Source organism: Phlebotomus papatasi, chromosome 2, assembly GCF_024763615.1.
Source record: "Phlebotomus papatasi isolate M1 chromosome 2, Ppap_2.1, whole genome shotgun sequence".
Lineage (NCBI taxonomy): Eukaryota > Metazoa > Arthropoda > Insecta > Diptera > Psychodidae > Phlebotomus > Phlebotomus papatasi.
In genome coordinates this window covers 32,564,179-32,589,301 of record NC_077223.1, presented here as the reverse complement: position 1 = coordinate 32,589,301, position 25,123 = coordinate 32,564,179, and the positions used below count along the sequence as shown (strand labels likewise).

At 33.6% G+C, this 25,123-nt stretch overlaps 1 protein-coding gene across 1 annotated transcript in view; it reads left to right on the top strand.

Moving 5' to 3' along the window:
• LOC129803533 (uncharacterized) overlaps positions 1 to 19,517 on the top strand; it is a 37,047-nt gene extending 17,530 nt beyond the window's left edge. The window contains exons 2-3 of the mRNA XM_055850165.1: positions 14,132 to 14,419; positions 18,210 to 19,517. Coding sequence (XP_055706140.1) covers positions 14,132 to 14,419; positions 18,210 to 18,595 — 674 coding nt within the window. The 3' untranslated portion in view covers positions 18,596 to 19,517. The remainder of the gene's footprint in view (positions 1 to 14,131; positions 14,420 to 18,209) is intronic.
• Positions 19,518 to 25,123: the final 5,606 nt, after the last annotated feature.

Sequence of the window (25,123 nt, the reverse complement as noted above, 5' to 3'; positions counted from 1 at the left end):
ATGTTGTGCGTGAAACGGTAGCAATTTTCGGATGAGATTTAATGACTATTTAATTTTTTATTAGAAAAATCCCATATATTATCTTCTGGGTTTATGTCTGAGGGATTTTTTTTCTCAATGTGGTTACTCAATGCTGTTGGTTGGATGTTGCAGTTGAAAGAGAAGAAGCAATAGATTTTTGGTTTATTTATTTATATTTTTTTTATCCATATTGGATGGTGTCTTGTTATTTTATTTAGTTTGCCTTCATGATCTTCCTCTTTCGATTGTTCCTTCATTCTTCACACGATGAGATTTGAAGTGGCTTCTCGTGATTCTTCACTTTGGCTGCATCTCAGGCAGCATCAATTTGTGTGGTGAGAGGGATGAGATAAGAGGATCACGATCACCGCAGACGATGCACATGAGAAATTGTTTGCAATTGAGACTTTTTGGCGATGTTCCCATGAATGATGTGGACCTTTTATGAATGATTTGGCTTCTTTCGTTCAAATTGCCAATTTCTTAGTTTCATGATCAATTTAAATGGTTGTGGGATTCTTTTCGCAAAATTTATATACCGTGGCATCGTGATCGTGTGAAAAATTCTATACTTAAGAAAAATGCCCATAAAAATTGATGGTATATGTGTGCTTAAGACACAAGATGAGAATGAAATAAGGTGATGGTAGAATATTCAAAGTATTTCATCAAGTTGAGATGATGAAGGAATGAGAGATGAAAGGAAAGAAGATTTACCAAAAATGGTAGAAGTTATCTAATCATTTAGAAAATACAAACGTGTAGAAGAGGTAAAAGAAAAAAAAAGATGAGAGAAGCTCAGAAAGGTGAGACAGCTAGTAAACCTGGTACATGGGTGAAGAAGAAAATTATTGACCAAAAAATCTCTTGTGGATTGACTTTACTCGTGTTGAATGGAGTTTCTGAAATAGTGGTTGATGATGCCCAACCACATTGAAAGGAAAAATATTCATTCATGTGAGTTCGCGCTTCTCGATCGCGCCGGATGAAGTGGACGATCGACCCGGGAAGAATCTCTCATACTTGTGAATATTTCTTTTGGGAGAGCCTTCTTGTAAGAATCCAGAATCAGTTTTGTCGGTGATTTCGAGTGAGTGGGACGTATTGAAGCTTCTCTGGGTGTTTTGTGTACAAAAAGAAAATAAAAAAAAGAAAAGTTTTAAGAAGAGAAGGAGTCCAACAAGTGAAACACCACCAACACTATTCTGAACACAATGGATATCTATCGTGTTCTTGGCATTGTTGATCATTCTATGAAGGAGATTAATTCGGAAAAACTCACTTTTTGGCAACCATGGAGAGATTTTGGAGTACGGAGGAAAGGTATTGCTTAAAAATGATTCAATTATAAGTTACTGAAAACCAATAGAAAGGAAAAGCGTGAGCTATTGGATTTGTCTTGGATACTTGCATACTGCAAACGAAAATGAACAAACTATAAGATCACATTGTGATTATAATAGAAAAAACTATATTTCAAAGCAGGAAGAGAGCAGTGGCAAGGGCAAACTTAAGACAAGTCAAATTAAGGGGGGTTACTGAAGATGTAAAGTTGATATCTCGTACCGTTCAGCCTCTATTTGTGTAACCACTGAGAAAAGAACTGGGGTGCGATTAACTATTTTTCTTCATAACTTTAACATTTTTTAGGTGTAAAAATATATCAACATTTTTAATGTTAATTTTACACCCTTTTAAGGGTAAAATTATCATGAAAAAGGGTAACTTTAACCCCCAATACACCTAAAAAGGGTAATATTTACACCGATTTCGGATCAATAATGCAGGGTAAAATAAACATTTCCGGAATGTTATTTTAACTTTTTCGGATTTCTCTCAGTGACAGATTCAGAAAGTAATGGAGAGATCTGAATCACTCTCAAAAAGCATCAGCAAATTATCCATAACTGCTACTACTATTCCCGTAATCGTTTTTTGCTGTAATTTGGTTGCAACAGATTGGGTAAAAAATTGCCGTACGACTTTTTCGGGAATAGGGTAAAATGGGGTAATTTGGAATCATGTCTAATTTGGAACTGCGAAATTTTCCTAACAGTTTTAGATGGCAAAAGGAAAATACAATGAGGACGTACTCTCGAAAGTAAAGCTTTGTATTTCTTCGTGCCCTTTAACCAACGGCCGCGGTGATTCCACTGGATTTCCAGCAGCCTTTTCTGCCATGTCCTCTGATTTTACCGCTAAAAATCCGCGTGGAGTTTCCTGGATTTTACGGCTCAAAACCCGCGTATAAGCTTCCGAGATGGAATTTGACGCTAAATTTTTTCCTAGTGTTTCATGGACGTTTGCGGAACTCTGTATAGGGCCATCTAATAAGAAATGTCCGCGACTTTCCATGGACTTTTCTCCGACGAATATTTCCACGCCTTTTCCTATGCATTATTAGCGGTATAATCAGCAGTCAGCCCTTCAAAAATTCGGAAAAATCCTCTTTATTTCCACGAAATTCTCCATGGAACCTTCCATGTAACGGCCTTAGAGGCTTCCGTGGTTTAATATTACGGAATTCCACGACTTTTCCGGTGAATTTTTTAAATATTTTTCTTCAAAATAATTTCTAAAATTGATTAAAAATGGCGTGGAATTTTCATAGAGAATTTCCACAAAAAAAATCCAGAAATAAATGGACGATCAGTGCCAATTAGCAACTTGGAACTTGGAGAGTGTTCATCTATCAGACGAACACTCAGTTGTTCTAATTTTGAGTTAAAAATATTGCTATCATATCGTTCATTTGAGTCTGTCTAGCTCGCAAGAATTATAGCGTTAGGCCGAAAAATAATTGCGGACTTTTCGCGTTTACTTCCATGGAGTCTTGGCTGGAAAGATACCAGAAAATATACTCGGAATATTCAATGGAAATTTTGTTTTAATTTCCATGGAATGCTCTTAGATAATTGCAAGAAAATACTTCGGAATTTTTTTCAAGGAAATCCACGCGAAAAAAAGCTGATAACTCCGCAGAATTCCAACCGGAATATTAGCGTTTATTTCCCTGGAAGATCACTCGGAAAAATAGGAGATAAATTCCATGGATTTTTCCGTTACAGTGAAAATTTCAAAATTTCAAAATAGACATGATTCCTAATTACCCCATCTTACCCTAGAGGGACTAATTCTGAACAGAATCTATATTTGAACTTTAACACTTATAGCCACTACACATTAGAGAAATTTATGTCCATATTGAAGAGTTTCTCCTACACAAGCGTAGGGAATTTGCTTCAATATAGACATAAATTTCTCTAGTGTATAGAGACCATTACTCTCTAACTAAAGTAACCAAAAAAAGAAGAATACAGAAAGGTTCTCCTGAGTGTAGGGTTTGCACTTATTCCTAATCTTTTTCTCTCTCTATGCCCATCTGAAATAGTGAAAAAATCCCGAAGTTTAAATCAAGATTCTATTCGAAATTACCCCATTGTACCCTACTGGTCAACATCTAACATAATCGACGGGAGACGTAGAATTAGTTTTTTTTATCATCGTGAATGCAATTGTAGTTTACTCTATAATTGTAATTCAACCAGTACGGAATACATTGTATAAGTAATTAATTTTTATAACAAATTTTAACTATGTTTATTCAAGATTTAATTATACAAGAATAGTAATTTTTGTGTTAATTAGTCAAAAAAATCTTTATGCTAATTATAGGGTAAGAAACATTAATTAGTTGAGCTTTAAACTATTTCAAACCGTTTATAATGATAGTTACACATTTATAGCCACAATTATAAATAAATTACAATAACTGCTGCAGAAAACCTTTTAAGGTAGAACTCAAAAAAGACCAATAGAAAGTCTTATTATAATATAATAATTATCGGTTTGAAGATGTTAATCAGATAATTAGGCATTTTTTACGAGCAAGAAATTACTTTAGTCAGTATAAGTTTAAATTCAGTCTAAAGTTCCAAATTATTCAGAAATCTCAATGAATATTTGATTTATTTAAGATTTTCGATTAAAAAATTTAAAGTTTTAAAAATAAACCTAATTGACCAAAATGCCTCTCAAACTTCTGTAAAAATCACAATATTCAGAGGTACATTCAACTAAAAACAGGGTGGTAAAGCGTCCTTTGCTTTGCGAAATGTTCGAACTTATTCAATGGATAAAAATATTATTTTTGGTTTTTCTTAAACTTGAATAGTTATATTATGTTACTGTAGTGACTATATTACGGAAATAAAAATATTATTTAAAGTAGATTAGTCATAAACGATCCAGATAGCGAAGCGCCCGGATTAGCACACTTGACTGTATATTTTATTTAACCAACGTTGATTTAACACTACAGAAAAATAAAATCTGTCGTGTAAAAAAATGTCTCCTAAAGAATACCCACAAAAAATAAATAAAACACAAATTTAAGGTTTGTACAATAATTTTTTTTATTGTCATCACTGTGCTCTACAAAAAAAAACACGTGAATTTCACTGAAATTACTGAAAATCTGTGCATTTATATTAAAAAGGAATTAAATCTCTTGGAAAATATTCCATTCTGCCAGTGGCAACTGAGTAATACGGTCGCCGCGGCCGCCAATACAATTTACGAATTTACGTAATTCTAATGCTCACCGCTACGAGCGCAAAACAATGTCCTTCATGAAAATTTTCTAAGGGATATTATGTATGGTAGCTTCTTAAAAGTAAGTTACGAGCAACAGTAGTATTATTCAGGCTATTATTCACACTTATCTAGTCAGACAGGTGTAGACAAAATGTCTGCTTGGGAAACTTGTAAGGTCGAATTTTTGGGAAGATGATAAAATTGAGGGATTATAGGGGAAGTCTTTCAGGCTTTATAGACAATCTGACCTATCTGTGGCAATATATTTTAATTGCTAGTATTAAGTCACACGTTTTGTTATGGTTTTGTTTTGTAAACATGTTTTTAAGAAGTTCCTATGAGAGAGAGCGAAATTACTGGATCAACATTTCATTCACTATCATAAGAAATTTTTAAAACATGTGGGCATAATTATGCCCAACTCACAATAAAGTTTGTTATGTAATCATGTTTTTGGAATTTTCTATGAGAGTGAGCGAGATGAATAGATCTTCATTTCTTTCACTCTCACTGAAATATCATAACATGTTTACAAAACAATTTTGTGCGTTGGGCATAATGACCAACGCACAATAATCTTTGTTTTGTAAACATGTGTTTGACATTTCAATGAGAGTGAATGAAACACAGATCTAGTCATCTCGCTCTCTCTCACAGAAAATTTTTAAAACACGTTTACAAACAAAAGTTATTGTGCGCATGGCATTATGCCCTACGCACAATAACTTTTGTTTGCAAACATGTTTTGAAAATTTCCTATGAGAATGAGTGGTCTAGATCTAGATCTCACTCACTCTCACTGAAATGTCAAAAATATGTTTTTTATATGTTGACAAAACATCATTGATTGTGTGCGCAACATTAAATTTTAATAGTTTATTACAGTAAGCTCAATATTCTGTCGCTTTTACATGTTTCAAATGCCCCTTCTCTCCTGTATATAGCTTTTTAAATACACTCAGAAAAATAGTCGAGTAAAACTTATTCGAATCTATGTTGAATTGACTTTTTCATTGTGATTTTCCATTAACTATATTTAAAAGTTGATTTTACTTCTGTTTAAGTGTAATATTCGGAAGAGTTGTTTTAACTTTTTTTTTCCTAAAATTTACATGACAAGAGAGTGTAAATAACTCTTTTTAAGACTGAAAATAACTCGTGTTAAGACTTAAAATAACTCGTTCCAAGAGTTAAAAAAAAAATCTTTTTTGGAGTTAAAATAACTCTTTCAAATTCCAAAAATGTATAGATTTTGCAATTTTATGTTTTTTTTTAATCATTTTCTTTATTTAAATTTTCTTGATCATAAGTAACCTATATTCCGAGCGAAATATCGCGTATGATACACGCACATGTCTTCATGAAACACTGTTAGGCATATTTCTAGTTGATGTTCCATAAGAACTTTGTCACACTAAAATCTTCTTGACTGAAGTATATTCTTAAAACGAAAACACTTAAGCATATACTTCAGTCGAGATGAAATTTTACATCGAAAAAGAGTAATAATTACATCGATATCCTCATCGATAATTATATCGATATCCACCTAATATTCTCTGGAGAAATATCAGACGGCTTGGCCTGAAACCATCTCTTCGCTCTTCAGTTGCATCTGGCCCTGATGCCGATCAACTAAATAGGTACTTCACTTCTAGTGTGGCGGCTGCACCTGTTACCTGCCCACCATTGCCTCATGAGCCTTGGGAGGGCTTCGGTTTTCAGTGTGTGTCGCCCCAGGAAGTAATTTTTGCCATCTCACGTGTTAGATCTGAGGCAAAGGGGGATGATGAGGTCTCCTTGGCTTTTGTTCGATTGATTCTCCCGGTTATTCTACCAATCCTATGTAGCACATTTAATTTCATTATCACTTCCTCTTCCTATCCAAGTCTATGGAAGTCGGCTTTGGTAATACCCATTCCTAAAGTTGGTAACCCAGTGAATCTGTCGGACTATAGACCAATAAGTCTATTACCCGTTCTTTCTAAAGTTTTTGAGGCCTTACTTCTAGAGCAGATCACTGTTTATTTAGACTCTGCGCGTCTTCTTGCTGAATTTCAGTCAGGATTTCGCGCTGGGCACAGCACTACTTCTGCATTACTTCGTGTACAACATGATATTGCTCAGTCTCTGGATAATCGTAAATTTGTCGTGCTACTTCTTTTAGATTTTTCCAAAGCTTTCGATAGCATTCCTCATGACCTCCTTTGCTTTAAACTGTGCCAAAAATTTAATTTCTCTTCTCCCGCCGTGTCTCTGGTTAGGTCCTACCTCGGTGGACGCACTCAGAGAGTCAGGGCAGGTGGTCGCTTGTCTGGGCCTGCAAGTTTGCTTTGTGGCGTGGCTCAGGGGTCGCTATTGGGCCCACTTCTCTTCTCATTGTTTATAAATGACCTTCCGTCGTCCTTACTCGGTTGCTCTTACCATCTATATGCAGATGACCTGCAAGTGTTTTCTGATGGTGACCCAAGTAATCCAACAGAGACTTTTAACCACCTAAACATGGTTTTAGCTCGCATAGAGTCCTGGGCGATTCATAATGGCCTTCATTTAAACCCTAAAAAGTCACAGGCCCTTATAATATCTAAAAGGTCGTTGTGTGGTCCGATTCCACCTCTCACAATCTACGGAGAATCGATTCCGTTTGTTGAGAAAGCACGCAATCTCGGCGTCATCTTCAATTCGTCCTTCTCCTGGTCAGACCACATTTCTCATATCAACCAAAGAGTTTATTGTACTCTGCGGACGCTTCGTAGGTATCGTGAGCTCACGCCAAAAAATACTCGACTTCTCTTGGTTAAGGCGTTGCTTATACCCATAATAACATATGGGGCTGAACTGTTCTTCGCAGCGGATTGTGACACACTGCGGAGGCTATCTGTAACCTTCCACGGCTGTGTCAGGTACGTTTGTGGCCTCGGCCCCCGTGATCACATCTCCGAGCATCGCAATATCCTGGTGGGTTGTGATCTCCCATCACTTCTCCGTCTGAGAGCGGTGTCATTCCTTTTCCGTTTGATAATTTCTGGGAGACCGCAATACTTGGCCTCACTCCTGATTCCCGGGGCCTCTGCCAGGGTCCGCGGACTCTTGGTTCCTAGAGCTAGCTCGAATCAGCTCTCCCGCACGCTTTTTGTCAAGGGGATAGTTTTATATAATTTTATTCCCCCGAATGCCCGACTATCCGTTGACGGAATAACAGGGTACTTCCAGTCTCAGTCCTAATAAATTAATTTACTTTTTTTTTCAATATTGCCTTTGCCTTATATCCACTTACTTAAATTTTGTCAATAACCTTTTTTTTCTTTTTCTTCTTCTTTTGCCAAACATTGTAAGAGGGGCGAACCCTATTTGTTTGAGAAATTAATAAATAATAAATAATAATAAATAATATCTGACGAATTTAGAATTTTAGAATTTTATGTACTAAAATTTACAATGAAAAAGATAACAATTACATCGATATTCGTAGAGTTAATTCAACTCTGCCATAGAATTGTTTTAACTTTTTAGGTTTTTTCTTAGTGTAACAAAAGAATACTTTAGCATGAGAAAAAGGGATAAATTAAGTCCACGTGCACAGATTTACACTAGTTGCTTTTTTCTCAAATTTAAAGCTATATGTAACTGCGAAATGTCTAGGAAATTTTACATTTTCTTAGTGACAGTAGGGTAATAAAAGATGGGAGGAAGTTACAGAGAGAGAGGTGGGCATAAAAAAAGACCACGACGAGTGTCCGATGGAATCAGGAGAGGATGATGGAGAAATAAGAGAGGGACGAAAGACAAGGGAGATTAATAAAAATTTGTTAGACGAAGATTGTATGGCAAAAGAACCATCGAAAGATGGCCGGAAATGGGTAATCAAAGTTTATATATATAATGGAGAGGAGAGTAAGAGCGAGAAATCTTCCAAAGTGTGTTTGCCTTTTTTTCTTTCATTCGTACTGATTCCAGAGTTGAAATTTGAGAAATATATACACAACATCACTAAAGGCATTTAACTATCAATCCGATGTGTAATTTTCACTAAAGAACTCAAACTGAAAGAAGCTGAGAGAGAATCTCACCTGGAGCCGATTCTGGAGGAAGGTCAAGACAAGGCCGTGGTGAAGAAACTAAAAAAAAGCAATTTCCAGAGTTTGTTTGCCAGTCATTGGGATGGAATACATGGAGGGGAAGATAAGAGGGATTTTATGTATATACAAATGAGATGGCATAATAAGTAGAAAGAGACAAAAGTTGGGGATATGAACAGCAAAAAACCAACAACATTGCTTGGTATACATATAAAAAGTTGCTTGATGTTGTTGTAGAAAAAAAAACAACTTTTCTTCATTCATCAATTTTCGTTGTTTTTCTCTTCTTTCTTTTCTCGATACCTCTCCTCAAACTTTATCTTCTTCGGCGCTTGTACCATTTTCTTCAGCACCTTTTGGTGGCTTTTTTATATATAATGTGAGATGCTTCAACCTCAATTTCTTTCTCACCGGGCAGGAGGTTCAAATTATATCGCAGTCAATGAAATTAATTTTAATAATCAGTTTGAGAAAATGCTTTGAATTGTTTCACGTGTGATCACGATTTTAGATTTTCGAATAACCAAAAGATATCATTCTATGATTTTCATTTCAAATACCTCAGGTATTTCTAATTTATAACACTCAATTAAGTTGAGCAATTTTTATTTGATAAACATTTGTAGAAAAGAAGAATTTACACTGAATTTTACGTAGATAATATTTACAAATTATAGGAGAACTTGGGGCAAAATGTGACAAGTCGAAAAATTCAATATTTATTTTCCAAAATACTGGACTGAATTTTAATTATTTAACTGTTGTTTTTTTTTATTTTTTTTCCATGAAGATAGTACTTAAACTTAAGAATATTTCCCATTAGGAAATACTATATCCTTTTTGCGATATGTTCAGGTGACATCAACCAAGGTTTTGTTTTTAAATTTTTCATTGTCCCAAAAATCGCCAGAAAATATCTGTAGCCCCTACCTACCAAAAATTAGCCACACCTCGAAGACTAAAAAACAGAACATTTCCTCAAAATATTTTGTTGAACATAATAAAAAACTTTGATTTAATTTAAACTCTTAGGGTAAGTGTGCCATATTCCGGCCAGCTTGCAATTTCGGCCATATTTTTTGTTCCTCGAATTTCTATGAATTTTTAGTTTTTGGATACTCTTGAGATTGTACAAAGCAAAAAAATAGCAAAAAATGTCGCTTCGACGAACAAGATGATCTGAAAAAAATATTTAAAGAATTCCGGAAGGGCAAGGAACTACGAGAATGAAGGTGGCCGCAATAGGCCACCAATGCTATGTCTCCATTTTTATTCATTTTAAAATGTACTAAGAGTGATTTTAGAGAAAATAAAGTTGATAAATTGTCTGCAAGGTTCCAAGCAACATTCCTTATAAAAGAGTAACAAAAATATTCAATTTTTATTAAAAATATTACATTTCAAACTTGATACTTTGTCGCTTGCATGCAACTATGCCGAAATTTGGCACACTTTCCCTATGCATAAACAAATACAACTAAACTAATTTTCTGAAATTTACAAAGGCCTATGAAAATCAGATCCTAGAAGCCGAATTTAAAAAAAAAATTAATGAAAATTTGAGAAAATATACGTAGTTTAAATGAAATGTTATACTTTTTAAAATCCTTAAGAGTATGAATTAATAGCCGTACTCACTAGCCGTACTCACTATGGCGCTGTTATCTTGTAATATCGTTATCTCGTTATCTCGTTATGTTCTCGTACTGTATTTTATAATTGAAAAATTATAACAAGATAACAGATTACGGAGATTACGAGATAACAACGCCATAGTGAGTACGGCTAATAATTCTTTTAATACGTTGAAAACATAATGTTATAGAAATATATGCTGTTTCCTTAGTCTTTTTGACCCACGTAACTCCTTAAGGGATTACGTATATCTTGCAAATTAAAAAAAAAACTGTTGAAACTGTTTTTATTATGTTGAAAAAAAATAGAGAAAATATACTCTTTTTAGTCTTTAGGCAAAGGATAAATGATCAAGAAGCCTTTGGCGGATAGTAAAAGACCTATTAGGTGTAACTACTTCTTACAATCGTAGTCAATATGTTTTATTCTAAAATAGAGGAGAATAGCCTAACTCAAAAACTGATCCAAATGGGAACATTTTTATTTAGAACCCATCAATATGAATACAATTTCGATTTATCTGGACCGTATGGAATCAGATATAATCAGATTGTAGCATAGATAGTAGATAGAAATGTAGGGTGGAGAAACTACTTGTTGCTATGTTTAGGAAAAAGAGGAATTAATTTTATTATATCTTTTGAACTCTTATTACAAAATAATTCAAATTTAACACAAAACTACTACTCAGATGTATTGGCTTTTGATTCGTGAAAACAATAGTCTTAGAATTTAACGCTGGACTACTTTAAAAAATAATATTTATTAACAATACAAAAATAACCACTTCGTCGCCACTTTTCACCACTTTTCGCCAATTTTGTAACAACTTCTCGCCACCCACTTGAAAAGGTCCAAACTGAATTATTTTAGGCAATGTTATAAAAAGAATACATTCAGCATTTCTTTTCCCTCATGATCACCCTATTTTTACTCAATTTAAACGATTTTTCTTCACTTTTATTTGAGAAATCGAATTATAGGTCTATTGCAGAAAGTAAACAATGCAAATTTGACAATTGACAATCTGCGAAATGAAGTTAGCGTCGCCTATTGAAAAGTGATGGCGAAATGTGGTAAAATCATTCCAAAATATTACCACTTTTCGCCATGCCACATTTTTATATAAAAACAAATATAAAATGAAATATTAATTATCTAAATACAAATTTTATATATTCCACAAGTGTAATTAAATATTCATTAGACAAATTATTGATCCAAAAAGGTATTTTTTGCTTGATGAAAATTTGATGACACTTACTATATTTGGTAAGAAATATTGGATTCGATGCACTTGCTTAAAATATTACTCTAAAAAATGCTCAAAATCGTAAATCCAAAACGAATAATTATTATTTTTCGACTCTATACGTAGCAGCAGTAAAAATACAAAAAACTTTACGGCTCATTTATTTCACAAATCGCGAAAAATAGCGATTTCAATATAAGTGGCGAAAAGTAGGGCACTGGCGAGAAGTGGTGATTCTACCCTAGTACTATGTTTATTATTTCCTTAAGGACCCGGTGGCAAAATTTAGAGTTAATAATTTTTTTGACTTGTTATACAAAAACTAAACTATACACCGAAAAAAATATTTTCTAAAAATGTTCGTAAATGTTTGTGAATTCCTATGGGAGAGTTACGAAATGCTCGTAAATCGTATAACCCCACAAACAAATTTGTAAAAGTTTGTAATTTTTTTTTACAAAGATTGTTCGTAACATGACCACTTGACGAGCATGTTTTGTACTTTTACAAACATTTGTTCGTAAATTTTTGTAAAGACATAGAAAATGTTCGTAAAATTTTGTCATTTGTTCGTAAATGTTAGTAAAATGTTCGTCAGACAAACAAAAGTTTACGAACAAATGACAAAATTAATTGAAAATTGACAATTGGTTTAATTGACAATAGTTAACCCAGTCAATGATCGCATCTATCAATTGTTATTTTTTATTCCCATAATCCATGAAAACCTCTACGCGTAGATTGGATTTGAAGGTCGAATTGTCGATTTAGTTAAGGTACTTAAAAGAAATTGAATAGAACGAAACTCTCTCGTCATCCAGTCCTCAACAGACTTAAGGGGTAACAACTACCAGAACGCCCAAAATCAGTGGTTTTTTTGTGACTTAGTCCGTGCACTACCACGCCGCGGTTTTGTATTTAAAATTGAAATAAAATAATTTTATTTTCCTCAAGACATATTCAATACCCTCCGAAACTTTCATAATATTGATAGATTAATTAGCATAGTCTCAAAAAACCGTTTTGAATGTTCTGCGGTAGATGTTACCCCTTAATATGACTTAAATATCTAAAAATAATTCAAGTCGTTCATTACGGTGCTATCACACTAGGATTTTCACAATTTAAATTTAAATTCAATTGAGCTAATTGAGCAATTTAAAATTTCTAAACTTGAAAATTCTCACAGCCAAGACACATTTTGCAAGAAATTTGCTCAATTTTAAATATTGCAGCGAGATTTTTGATTGTGAATGACTCCGGAAAATGTGTAATAGTACTTAAAATGTCTTATAAGTCACTTATCTGTTATTTGTAGGGAAAGGGCTGATGAAGGGACTCTTATACATCTTGTTGAAAAATCTGTGTGATTTCTTGGCACAATAATGGCTTTGGAGGAAATTAGCAAATTACTTCCGATACTGATGCTACTCTCGCGTACAAGTTTATCACTAAATTACTGTACTTATCTTGTTTTTTGGCCACAAATAATAATTATTACGAGTAAATAAATTTAATAAGAACAATTTGGTTCAAAAGACTACATGTTTAACTGCAATAAAATTGAAATTAATGAGCAATTTTAACATTTTAATTTGCTGAATACAAATTTAATTGAGCAACCACATTTATGCTATTTTACCGTGTTTAAACATATTTTGGTGGGCCAAGTATTAGTTTATATAAATAAATGAGCGAAAATGTATCAATTCAAATGATTTTTAATGCAAAATAACGCATAGGAACAATAATTCATCTGAAAATTAAATTGAATTTACAAATTGAAAAAATCCTAGTGTGTGATAGCACAGTTACATTTTAACGTTTAACGTTTAAACGTTTTAACGTTTTAACGTTTACATTTTTGCGTTTCAAAACTTTGAAATGCATTTAATCTAATCTAGACCAAGCCGATAGTACAATAAACCTTCTAAATTGGTTCAACTTTTATTTTGTAGCAGATTGCTATACGATGTATACATACTTTATAGTTTAGTTAAATACCCTGTCTGACCATATTAGATGTTTTGCCTTTACTTTCTTTTTACTTTTATACTGCAATCTTTTACAAATTTTTTTTCACAAGTTACACTGTGAAAATAGTGAGCTACTGAAAAAGAGGGTTCGTTTCTGAAGAATATGAGAATATCTCTTGAAGATGCCGCGATTCATGCATAAATTGCCTTGAGGCCTTTTTCTTTCATTCACAGTATTCTCTTTAGTCTGGTTTTATCCTGTTGAAGAATATGTTGGCGCTATATATATTGAACTGATGAAAAAAATGGAAGAGAGATAGATACTGAAATTTTGGAGTGATTTATGTGCAGATCTTTTCAAAATACAATTCCCAATGAAAAATGTAAATTATTCCAAGAATCCAGGAAATGAGAGAAATCATAAAGTGATAAATAATAAGAAAATATTGTTTTTTCTTAACGTTTCAACCTCAATCTGCTTAATTTTCAATTTGGATATAAAATTTAGAGTTATAGATGTTACAAAAAAAATATGCGTGAGAAAAAAACGGTTGTATTTTTATTAATTTCAGAAGCAAAATTACCCAATAAAGAACTTCCGACAACCAAATGGAGACGTGAGAGACGACGGTTGTCTGAGTATCAAACACAGAGTGGTTCAGCCACAGTTAAGAATGGGGATAGTGGTGAGGTACCACTTGATATGACAATCTCATCTGGCACAAAACCACGAAGTCCTCCGCCGTACAGAGAACCTCTGCCAGGATCTACATTCGCATTATCGCTCACGAGACCAACGGTCATCACACAAGCACCAAAGACACAATTGAGACTCAATTCCGTATCTGATCATCTTCCAGGTAAGATTTATACATTCGTGCAATATTGTTGTGATTTAAATTTAAAGGTGTCAGAAGAAAATGCGGAATTTATTTCGCTCTTTGAAAATTACAAGGGGCCAACTCATTTTCGGCCATTTTTCAGGAGACAGCCAGAAAGATTCAACTTTGTGTTAAATAATTAATTCATTCATTTTAAAGATAATATAAAAGCTTTGTGTATTGCCATTTAAAAAATTACCAATTATAATGCTATTTCCGAATTAAAATGAAAAGGAAAAAACCTTTCTCCTGAACATGTTTTTTGCACATGACAATTCCCAAGTGCATCTCAAGGAACTCCCGCTTTGAAGGTTTTTTCGAGACCAAAAAAAAGTCCGCGAATTAACTCCAGTGACACAGTAAAATTGAATACTTACAGGAGATATTTTTGGAATAACTCACGAAAACGCCGTGATGTATGCAAGAAATTTTCGGGATCGGGAATCTTCGTTTTTTCTTTGTCTTTGGAAATCTTGTCTTTCATACATTTTGCACAATTATCGGAAATTTGGTCTGTCAGACATTTTGCACAAGTATTTTTTTATAACTTTCCTAAAATTTCCCTCTTCTCAGAAAATTTCCCTTTGCCCCAAAGGACGAAACTAAAAACTTCCCAAAAATACAGTAAATTTCTTTTTGCCCCAAAAGACGAAACTAGAAATTTCCCAAAACGCAGAAATTTCCCGTTGCCCTGAAGGACGAAACTAAAAACTTCCCAAAAATACAGTAAATTTCCCTTTGCCCTGACAGGCGATACTGATAACTTCCCAAAACACAGAAAATTTTCCCTTGCCCTGAAGAACGAAACTAAAAATTTCGCAAAAACATAGAAAATTTCCTATTGCCCAAAAAAACGAAACTAAAAACTTCCCAAAACACAGAAAATATCCCCTTGCCCTGAAGGACGAAACTAAAAACTTCCCAAAACACAGAAAATTTCCCTTTGCCTTGACAGGCGATACTGATAACTTCCCAAAACACAGAAAATTTCCCTTTGCCCCGACAGACAATACTGATAACTTCCCAAAACACAGAAAATTTCCCCTTGCCCTGAAAAACGAAACTAAAAATTTCGCAAAAACATAGAAAATTTCCCTTTGCCCCAAAGGACGAAACTAGAAATTTCCCAAAACGCAAAAAAATTTCCTTGCCCTGATGGACGAAACTAAAAACTTCCCAAAACACAGAAAATTTCCCCTTGCCCTGAAGAACGAAACTAAAAACTTAAAAAACCAATTTGATTTCATTATTTTATTTAATAGAATATACTTTTTTAAAATATATGAAAGACAAAGTTTCTAAAAAACAAAAATTACCGAAGACAAAGATTCCAAAGACAAACTGGGAAAAACAAAATGAAAAAAAAAACAAAGATTCCGCAAACCGGAATTTCCAGTGCCAATTTATTAGCCCATTTTTAATGGTTTATAAAAATTGCATTTCAAATTTACCATGTGAAAAATTTTGCATACGTTTAGGGGAATTTTAAAAATGATTTATTGTAAATTAGCTCCCAATATTAGGCAGTTCATATCAAATTCTTTCAGTCCGTTTTCTCTTAAGCCGGAACTCTCTGTATGTAATCGACTTTTCCTTTTATTGCTTCCTGTCACGAATGTTTAGTGATTTTGGAACACGACGAAAACTTGGGAACATTCGAGACGGGGACCTACACACACAAAGAAAAGTCAGTAAAGCAGAAGCACTTGAGAACACTAAACGCAGACCTGTGCTTATTAAAAGTCGTATAGTATCGGAAATTTTGTGTTGATAATTCTAATGGAAATTGCAGATTGACGTGCTGGTAACACTAATCCTGCTTATTCACGGTGCCATGATGAATATTTTTGCGTCAAAAAGACATAAACTCTCATACAAATAAATTGTCTTCTTGATATCTTTGTCGAAAGACGGATAGCTGTTCACTAAACACCCTTTTACTTGAATCTTGCGGAAATATGAAGAAATTTAAAGAAAAAATCATTTCAAATGACAAGTTTTCTAAATCGCGCGCAATTCAACTGTGAGAGAGAGATAGAGACACAAATAATTCACTTGACAAACGTCTGGCGGCGCTGCGGTTGCAAAAAACTCTAAAATGCTACAAAATATTTTCTTCTCTATTTTATCCTTATTAGCAGGTCGTGTCCCTTCTTGTAATATGTACTTTTGCATTCCTTATTAACCAAAATAGTGTTGTACAAAAGGATTTTTCTCAAACCTATCCTGAATTTTGGGACAGCTCAAAAGAATATGAGTCCTCCAGCTCAAAATTTCATCTCAATGTTTTTGTTGTAATATCGACAATTATTCACAATTCACCCAAATAACTGTATTCAACTAAATTATTAAAAGGATTTTCTTGTGAAAATGACTTAACTCTGAGGAATTAAACAATTTTCACATTAAAAAATCTCTCATTTTCTCTACGTGAATTTTCGCGACATTTCGAAGAATGCCAAAAGGCACCACCAAATTCACTTCGGCTTTTCTTTTAGCTCAGGCCTGCTTAGTGTGTCAAGAACTTTAGTCATGAAGTTGTCAGCAGATGTATTAACTCTTTCGCGTCCCACTTTTATTCAGCAGATGAATTCATGTAAAATTGTGTTTTTCCTAATGCTTTATGATCAAATATAATTCAGAGAGGAAAAAAAATTTCCATTGCGTGAAAACTCGGAAAAACCCCGGGTCATATATGACCCTATTGTCCTCAAGGGAAGTGTACATACCATTTTCAAAATCTATATCACGGGCTTTTTAAGAGTTTTTTTGCTTGAAGTTATTAATTTGGCTAAAACCATGGCAAACTGGATTGTCTTGATGAACACTGTAGTCCTGGTGTTCAAGGAATCTTCCTGGTAATCCCTTGAACAGTCACTCTCACAATATTTTGAGTGGTATTTGGCAAAAATTAACTTATCCAGATATTTATTCACACACAATACAATTGCACAATATGAGACGCTTGCAGAATACTCTAAAACATTGCAAAATATGTTATAATTCATCAGATATAAGATGAAATGTCCAGGAGCAAGATGTCCCACCTGCATTTCACAAAGAAAAACAATGTCCCAACTACACTTCGCTATAAGTTTGGGACGAAAACACTGTTACCCTTGCGGACAATAGGGTCATATATGACCCGGAAAATTCTACACGCTTTTCTGGAAAATTGAGAGTAGTTTATTATATCAAAATATGCAATATACAATCTTTGGATATTCAATTTTGTGTTTCTAAAGCACTTTTTGCTGAAAAAAATAAATTAAAATAAAAAATTTTGAAAAAGAAAAGTCATTTCACAAAGTTCGAAATTAGTGATTTTTGATCTCAAATATTCGCTTTTCCTGAATATCTGGAGTCTTGAGAAAATTAGCCAGGAATCTTACAACCTTCTATTATGATGTCGTGCACAAACCGATAGATTTCAATTAATGTAAATAGTCAAAAAAATTGTTTTTCCCCAGGTCATATATGACCCTAATGACGCGAAAGGGTTTTAATGGTTAAAATGAATAAATATTTAAAAGCAAAATGAATTCATTGACTATTCGAAGTTAACATACATAATTTTAATTAATTTGTTTGCATGGCCGAAATTACACTCAAAGTGGTCGAAATTAGAAGCTGGCCGAAATTTGGCACACTTCCCCTACTGACCAAAAATTTATTTCTTAAATTTTTTCCTCGTTTTCTTCTGACACACCTGTACATTGGGGTTTTCAGGAGAGAGATTAGTAAAATGTTTGTATTGTTTGTGGTTCAGAATCAATTTCGATGTGTGACACAGTAATTGATGAGCACTTCCGAAGATCCCTGGGTAACAACTATATGGCACTGTTCTCAAAGAACTACAGCTCAAAGGCTGACATTGAGGCGGATGCCATTAGTTTATCTGTAGATGATCACTTTGCAAAGGCTCTCGGGGATACATGGCAGAAGATCAAGGCGACTTCTGACACGGGAAATTGTTCAGGGAAGCGGCGAGATTCCGCTGCAAATGACGATGGAGAGGAGACTGGAAGTGAGAAGGAGGAAGTGGTGATGAAGGAAGTGAAGGAGGAGACAAAAGAGAATGGGGCTGAAGATGATGAAGATAAGGATGACACCTCAAGTAGCTCTAGTTGCAACAATTCACAAGTCACATCGTAATTTTTTTCTTTCACATTTATTTTCTATTTTCACCTCAACAAAAAAAAAATAACAAATCAGTGCAAAAGTCAGTGAATAATAGTTTCACCGAAAGTGAACAAATTCCTCCACTCTATGAATGCAAAAAAAAAAGAGAGAGACGCTTGTCTCTGAGGCATCTGTGGAATGCAAAAAATTCACAAACAGAGAAAGAGAGAAATTCACAATTGAAATGCTGTATAGATGGGCCTCTTTTGAATTTATAGTTGGACAGAGATAGACAGTGGATAACAATTATTCCGGGATATAAAATATTTCATATTAAAAGATATAATAAATATTCTTAGTGGGAAAAATATTACAAGTTTTTTTATTTAGTCCATGAAACTGATGAATTTCTTAAGACGTCTCTATTTTCTAGATGAAAAAAATAGACATTTTAGTAGCTGAAAGAATGAATTATAATAAAAAAAAACACTATTTTATCTTGTAGATGATAAAATTAGAATGTGTTAGAAATTTAGATGGAGAAATTATTTCCTAATTATACTAGAAATTTTCTCCGTAGTAAGTATGACGTAGAAAGAAAAATAGTGGTAAATACATTTTACAGAAAAGAAAGAAAGAGTAAAAGGAGCAAAGCGAATTATACTTAGAGTATCTGACTATAAAAAATTACACAGTGATTTTTTTTGTATAGAAATGATTAGTAAGAGAAAAAAGTCTCGATTCAATCCAACTGATAATTTATTGTATCTTCCTCATTCGCCTATTTTTGTTTCACTAAGAAATTAACATTTTATAGCCCTTATAAGGGGGTATTTAGCCTAAAATTACAATTGTAGGATTTTTATGTTAAAGAAACACACTAAAAAAAAAGCACACAACGGAAGAAAAAAATCACAGAAATTTGCTGTAAATAAAATAAAATGAAAACAATAAATTTATGTTTTTTATTGAAGTTTTGGGGTGCAAAAGTTCAGAGGTAGCATTTCTAATGTTTTAGAATCTACCGTTTGTGGACAAGGATGTAGAGGAAGGTTTTCAGGCTTCGCACATATTCCAGCTTCGAATACTTTATATTTTTCTCATATTCCTTTAATGAATCTGACTTCCTTTTTCAGGAGATGTGTAACTTAATAGCCATTAAAATACATCGCCACGGCACTATCACACTAGGATTTTTCACGTTTTAATTTTAAATTCAATTGAGCTAATTGAGCATTAAGATTTCTAGAATTTACTTGAAAATTCTCACAGTCAAGACACATTTTGATGATGATGCGACAAAAAACCACGCACGATCTGGTAGCAATTTGCTGAACTATTTTGAGTAGAATTTCTCGAAAGCTCGGAAAGCTATCAAAAGTTCGAGAAAATTTTCTATTTGCAGCATGATACTTAAAATTTAATTGCAGAAAAACTACTTGAAGTTTTCACAATTCTATAGTACTGTTGGATAGCTAATAAAGTGTAGATTGCCAGAAAAGTGATTATTTGGTAGAAAATTGTGATTTTCTCAACATAAATTGAGCATAAAATTTGCTATTTTTTAGTGAATTTTCAATTGAAAAATACTTGGAAAATTTGTTTGAAAATAAAAAATATTAAAAAGGAAATTCATAGAGCATGTCTTTCTGAACCTGAAAACTAAATTTTAGCCCTTTATGGCTACGGCACACCTTTTAGATCAGGAAAATTTCATGAAATCTTCTTCTTCTTTTGAACATCACACCAAATTTAATTTAGTTCAGTCCAATTTTGAGACCGAAAAAGTGGAACAGACTTATGCAAATCTTTTGAGAAAGAAAGAGATTCGAATTTCAATTTTACGAAATTTTCCTGATCTAAAAGGTGTGCCAGAGCCATAACCTTTAAAATTGTAGGACTAGTTACATTTTGTTTGAGGCATGTTTCAACTGTGTACCAACTTTACTGAGGAATTTTCACGAAAGGAAAAAAAGTTTTTCCAAAAACCTAAAAAGGGAACTGAAAGAGCATGTAAAGAACTAGCTCCATAGTTAAATTTTGAAAGAGATTCCTCAAAAATTGTAGGACTAGTTACTAATTCAATTTTGCTCATTTGTATGGAGACGCTATTTTTTGGCTTTCAAGCAGCCTTAATCATTTTACCGGAAAAAACTTTTTAGCGATAAACAATTTTCCAAACGTCCAATTTTTTTCGAAACAGGAAATATTAATTTTTCGTACACTTTTTAAATAATAAATAATCAATGCAATTTTTTTTATTCGAAAAGTTACATTTTGAAAAAAATATAATTAGGAGGACGTGGGGCACCTTTGAAATTGGAATTTTTCTCCTATTTTTAATGGGAACTGAGCCATGTCAAAATGTAATTTAGCTTCTCAATCTGTTAGTGTAGCTAAATTATATCATGAAAAGGCTCATTTTTTTTTAAATAGGTGAAAAATCTCAATTTCAAAAGTGCCCCACTTTCAAAGGTGCGACACTTCCTCCTAAAACTGGTATATCCACTAAGAACAGTATTTTTTTTAAACGATTGCAGACGTTCTTCAGTTTAGTACAGAACGTAATCTAAATTATTAATTTAAAACAAAATACTTAAAAATAGCTTCAAAGGATATTTTAGATATAATGGATGTTTCAGAAAAAGGTTTTATTAATTTAACAATTTATTAATGTTACCATAACGTAAAGGACAACATGTGTAAATTTAGAACACAGGCTCAAACTAATCGTTGGGCAATTACAGTGGGACCTCGATAGAGTCAACCCCCGATAGAGTCAATCTTCAATAGAGTCAACAGCTATCTTTTTACTCTACGGACTTCGATAGAGTCAACTTGGACCCAAATTGACTCCGATAGAGTCAACTGATCTTATTATGATTTTTTCGAAATTAAAACCAGTGTTTTTGTGTATCAATGGAACATTTTTAACACACAAAAAATTATGTAAGTACGGTAATATTATGACACAATTCGTATATTAAACGTGTAATTATTTTCCAACAAAATAATTTTCTTTTCGTCATTTTAAGCGTTTTGACCGATAGAAAGTTCTTTTGTCCTAAGATTTTTTTGAGTATAATATAGTGTAGAAACTTTTTCAAAATTTATTCAAAGAATGTACACGTGATTAACGATCATAAAAATTACACTTCTAAAGAAAACGTGTAAATTTATTTTAAATTTACATTTTTCATTTAAAAGATTAGTATCTCAAAAAAAAATTTGATAAAAAAAAAGCAACAGAAAATTAAAATTGGTCAGCAAAAAACGGTTAAAACTTCCTTCTTTTGTACATTTAAGATTTAAGTGCTGAATGGTTAAAGATATTGACTTGGAGTTTTCGGACAATCCCCCATAGGTCAACTGGAAGATTATTAATACGACCCTCATTTCCACCCCACCCCTCCCCTTCATCTTCCGAAAAAACCCGTATGACGTGATTTACTGTTATACCAAAAAAACGATTTTGGCGGTGAAGGGGAGGAATAAGGTAAGGAGGAAATGAGGGTCCCTCAGGTTGACTATTAGGGGGTCATTTCAAGACTCTAAGTCGATATCTCTAACCATTTGGCGCCCATATTACAAATCAAGAAGAAAGTGAAAAAAAAAGGTTTTATTGCTATTTTTGTAAAGTTTAGAGCCATAGTTTTCTCATAACGAAAAGAACTATCAATCTCTTCTTTTATTCTTATTATTTATATTTTTTTTTTTTCAATTATTAAACATCTACCTGATAAAATTATGCGGTGCGATTTTGTGTAAAAGTACCTGAGTGGAATAAAATAAATAAAATAAAATAAATAAATAAATAAAAATCTACCTGAGCTCTTCGAAGAAAAAAGTGAAAAAAGAAATCTTTAAGACATCATTTCCTTCTCAACATTGTGGGTGAACCGCAATACAAAAATAAAAATAATAATAATAATATTAATTAAAAAAAATATTACCACATGGAGAGTAGGGGAGACTAGGGTAAAAAGTCACAAATTGAAAATTAGAAAATTCAATATTTTCCAAGATAAAAGAGATAGCGACTTGAAATTTTTTCCATAGATGGCCTCCATGGACCTTCTTCAAAGTCGTAAGTTTCTTGGAATTCGAACAAGGATTTCAGAAAATAAAAAAATATTGAAATTTTTAGCCCTATTTTTGAAATGTTTTCTTTGCAACAGATATCAATTTTTACCTATTTCTTTTTTGCAAAATTGATGCACTGGTAAGTATTTCCTAAATGATTTGGATTCTTTGAATACGAAACCACTATCTATTTTAGAATTTTACAAAGATTCTTTTCTCCAGAAATCCTTTTATTAAAAATGACCACTTGGGGTAAAAAGTAACAAAAGGTTTGGAGCAAAAAGTAACAAAGACCGAAGCAATTTCTGACGTCTCACGGCGAGAAGTAACGTCATTTTCATGTCTCGCCGCTTTTTGTTTGCATTGGTCAAAAGATTAGCAGTCTATTATGTGTGTTTTTTTTCCAAAATAGCTTGAAAAGCGCTTTTCTCGTTCAGATAGAGAAAACTGTGTTTTAAAAAGGTGTAGAGGAATAAATTTCCTATGAAAATATGTCACCTGACTATTTTTTCAAATTTACGTGAGCTCGTAATATAGCAAATCAAAATGTGATAATATCCGATACCTGGTACTATTTGCCCCAGCATTTTTGAGAATGGTCACAAAATTACCTTTTAGAAAACAGCTCGATAAATGTATTTCCTTACAAAATAGAGGAAAATTACTTTCACAAAGTTATAGAGCGGTAAATTTCCTATAAAACTGCACTTAGAAATTTTTGAAGCGATCGAGTAGCTGGTAAAAAAAATATCCGTTTTGTTACTTTTTGCCCCAGTCTCCCCTAATTTATACTTAAAATATTTATTATTATAATCAAGGGGTAACTCATTCCCATTTTTTCTGACAAGGGTTTCTGGTTTCTCGGGTTTTGCGATGCAATTTTTGGGTTTCGCGACGCAATTCTTGGGTTTCTCGGGTTTCGCGATGCAAAAGGTGGGTTTCTCGGGTTTCGCGAAGCGTTTCTCGGACAATTGACGAGGGTTTCTCAATATGAGTTACCCCTTGATTATAATAAAAACATTACGTAAAAACGTTCCTCAATCTCCAAGTTTTGCCCAAACATGCGACTTTCATAAGCCAGAGGGTGTAGAATTTATGGATTAATTAATTAAAATTTTCTACTATTGTACTGAATTTATCAATAATCTAGTACAAACATAAAATAATACAACTTTCTATCAAAATTTCACATTTAATTGATTTTTTTCGGACTCCAAAAGATTCAACGAATCCAATAGGAATAGAGTCAACAGGCATGGAAATATTTAGTTGACTCTATCGAGGTTCCACTGTATATTCACAAAAAGGATAGAAAACACCATTGTCTACCTACATCACGTTTTTTTCACAAAACTTTTTGAAACGCAGAAATACTTTATAATTTAAAACGGGGGGAGGAGTATCCAGACCAAGCGCCTGGCAAGTTGGTCTTTTTATTTGGAGCTATTTGAAGCCAATTTCTAAATTGATCTCGGACTCAGCTCATAGTGCTCCAAGGAAAAAAAATTATTTAAACAAAAAGTTAGTATATTTATCCCTCCATACGGAAAGGTATCTTATAATACGAAAAAACTTCTCACTTTTTAAATATTTAGCGTAACGATCACGAGTGCAGAAAATTTCCCATACGCATTTGTATGTGAAAGTAAGAAATTGACTTCAACTTTGAAGGCCACTCGCCGGGGACTAGATCCAGACGATCCAGACAATGGAGTAAATAAGTGGCTTTTAGAGCGAATCGTGAGCGGCGATCGGCAAATCGGCGCCGATTTGGAGCAAAAATCCGCGTATGAGCAGTATTTTGCCAAGAAATCAACAAATCGACACTTAAGTGATCCGTAAGCGGCACAGTTATCACCCAATTTAGTCGAACTGTACTAAAATCTTTTTATGAATTTTCTACAAGGAGTACCACTTCATTGTTGACGCCCAAAATTCTACAAAAGTAATCAATCAAGCAACACTGAATCGAGCACCTAAAAGCACTTCCCAACAGGATGATCTGTAGTTGTTTTGTCCGCCTGAACAGTACTGATTTCGAATGGTGCTAGAATGGTACATCCCAGCTCCCTGAGGAAATAATCTATCCACCAAACGACGCCAGTATTGCTCCGGAGACTGTAATGTGTCAACTAACGGCCGGCAAAAGATAGTGTGAGGCTTTAAATGGCCGAAGCCACAGAGTGACCAGAGATGCAGGGGCAATTGGACACCAGCCCCATTTCCCTTTCGGCCACTGAAGGATTTCTTCACTTTGCCAGCAGCAGTGCACGGGGAGGGAATATGAATGTGGAGGAAGTGGAGCGAAGAGCTCAAGTTATCTATTGTGACTGACTTTCTGGGCGAAATTCTCTCCTATTCTCGTGGCCAGTTTCACAGATGGAGTGCGGAGGTGTGTGACTGAAGGGGAGAAAAACTGGAATTTGTGCAATTTTCCATTTCAACCTCATCCAGATCCAGATCCAGAGTCGTTTTAGC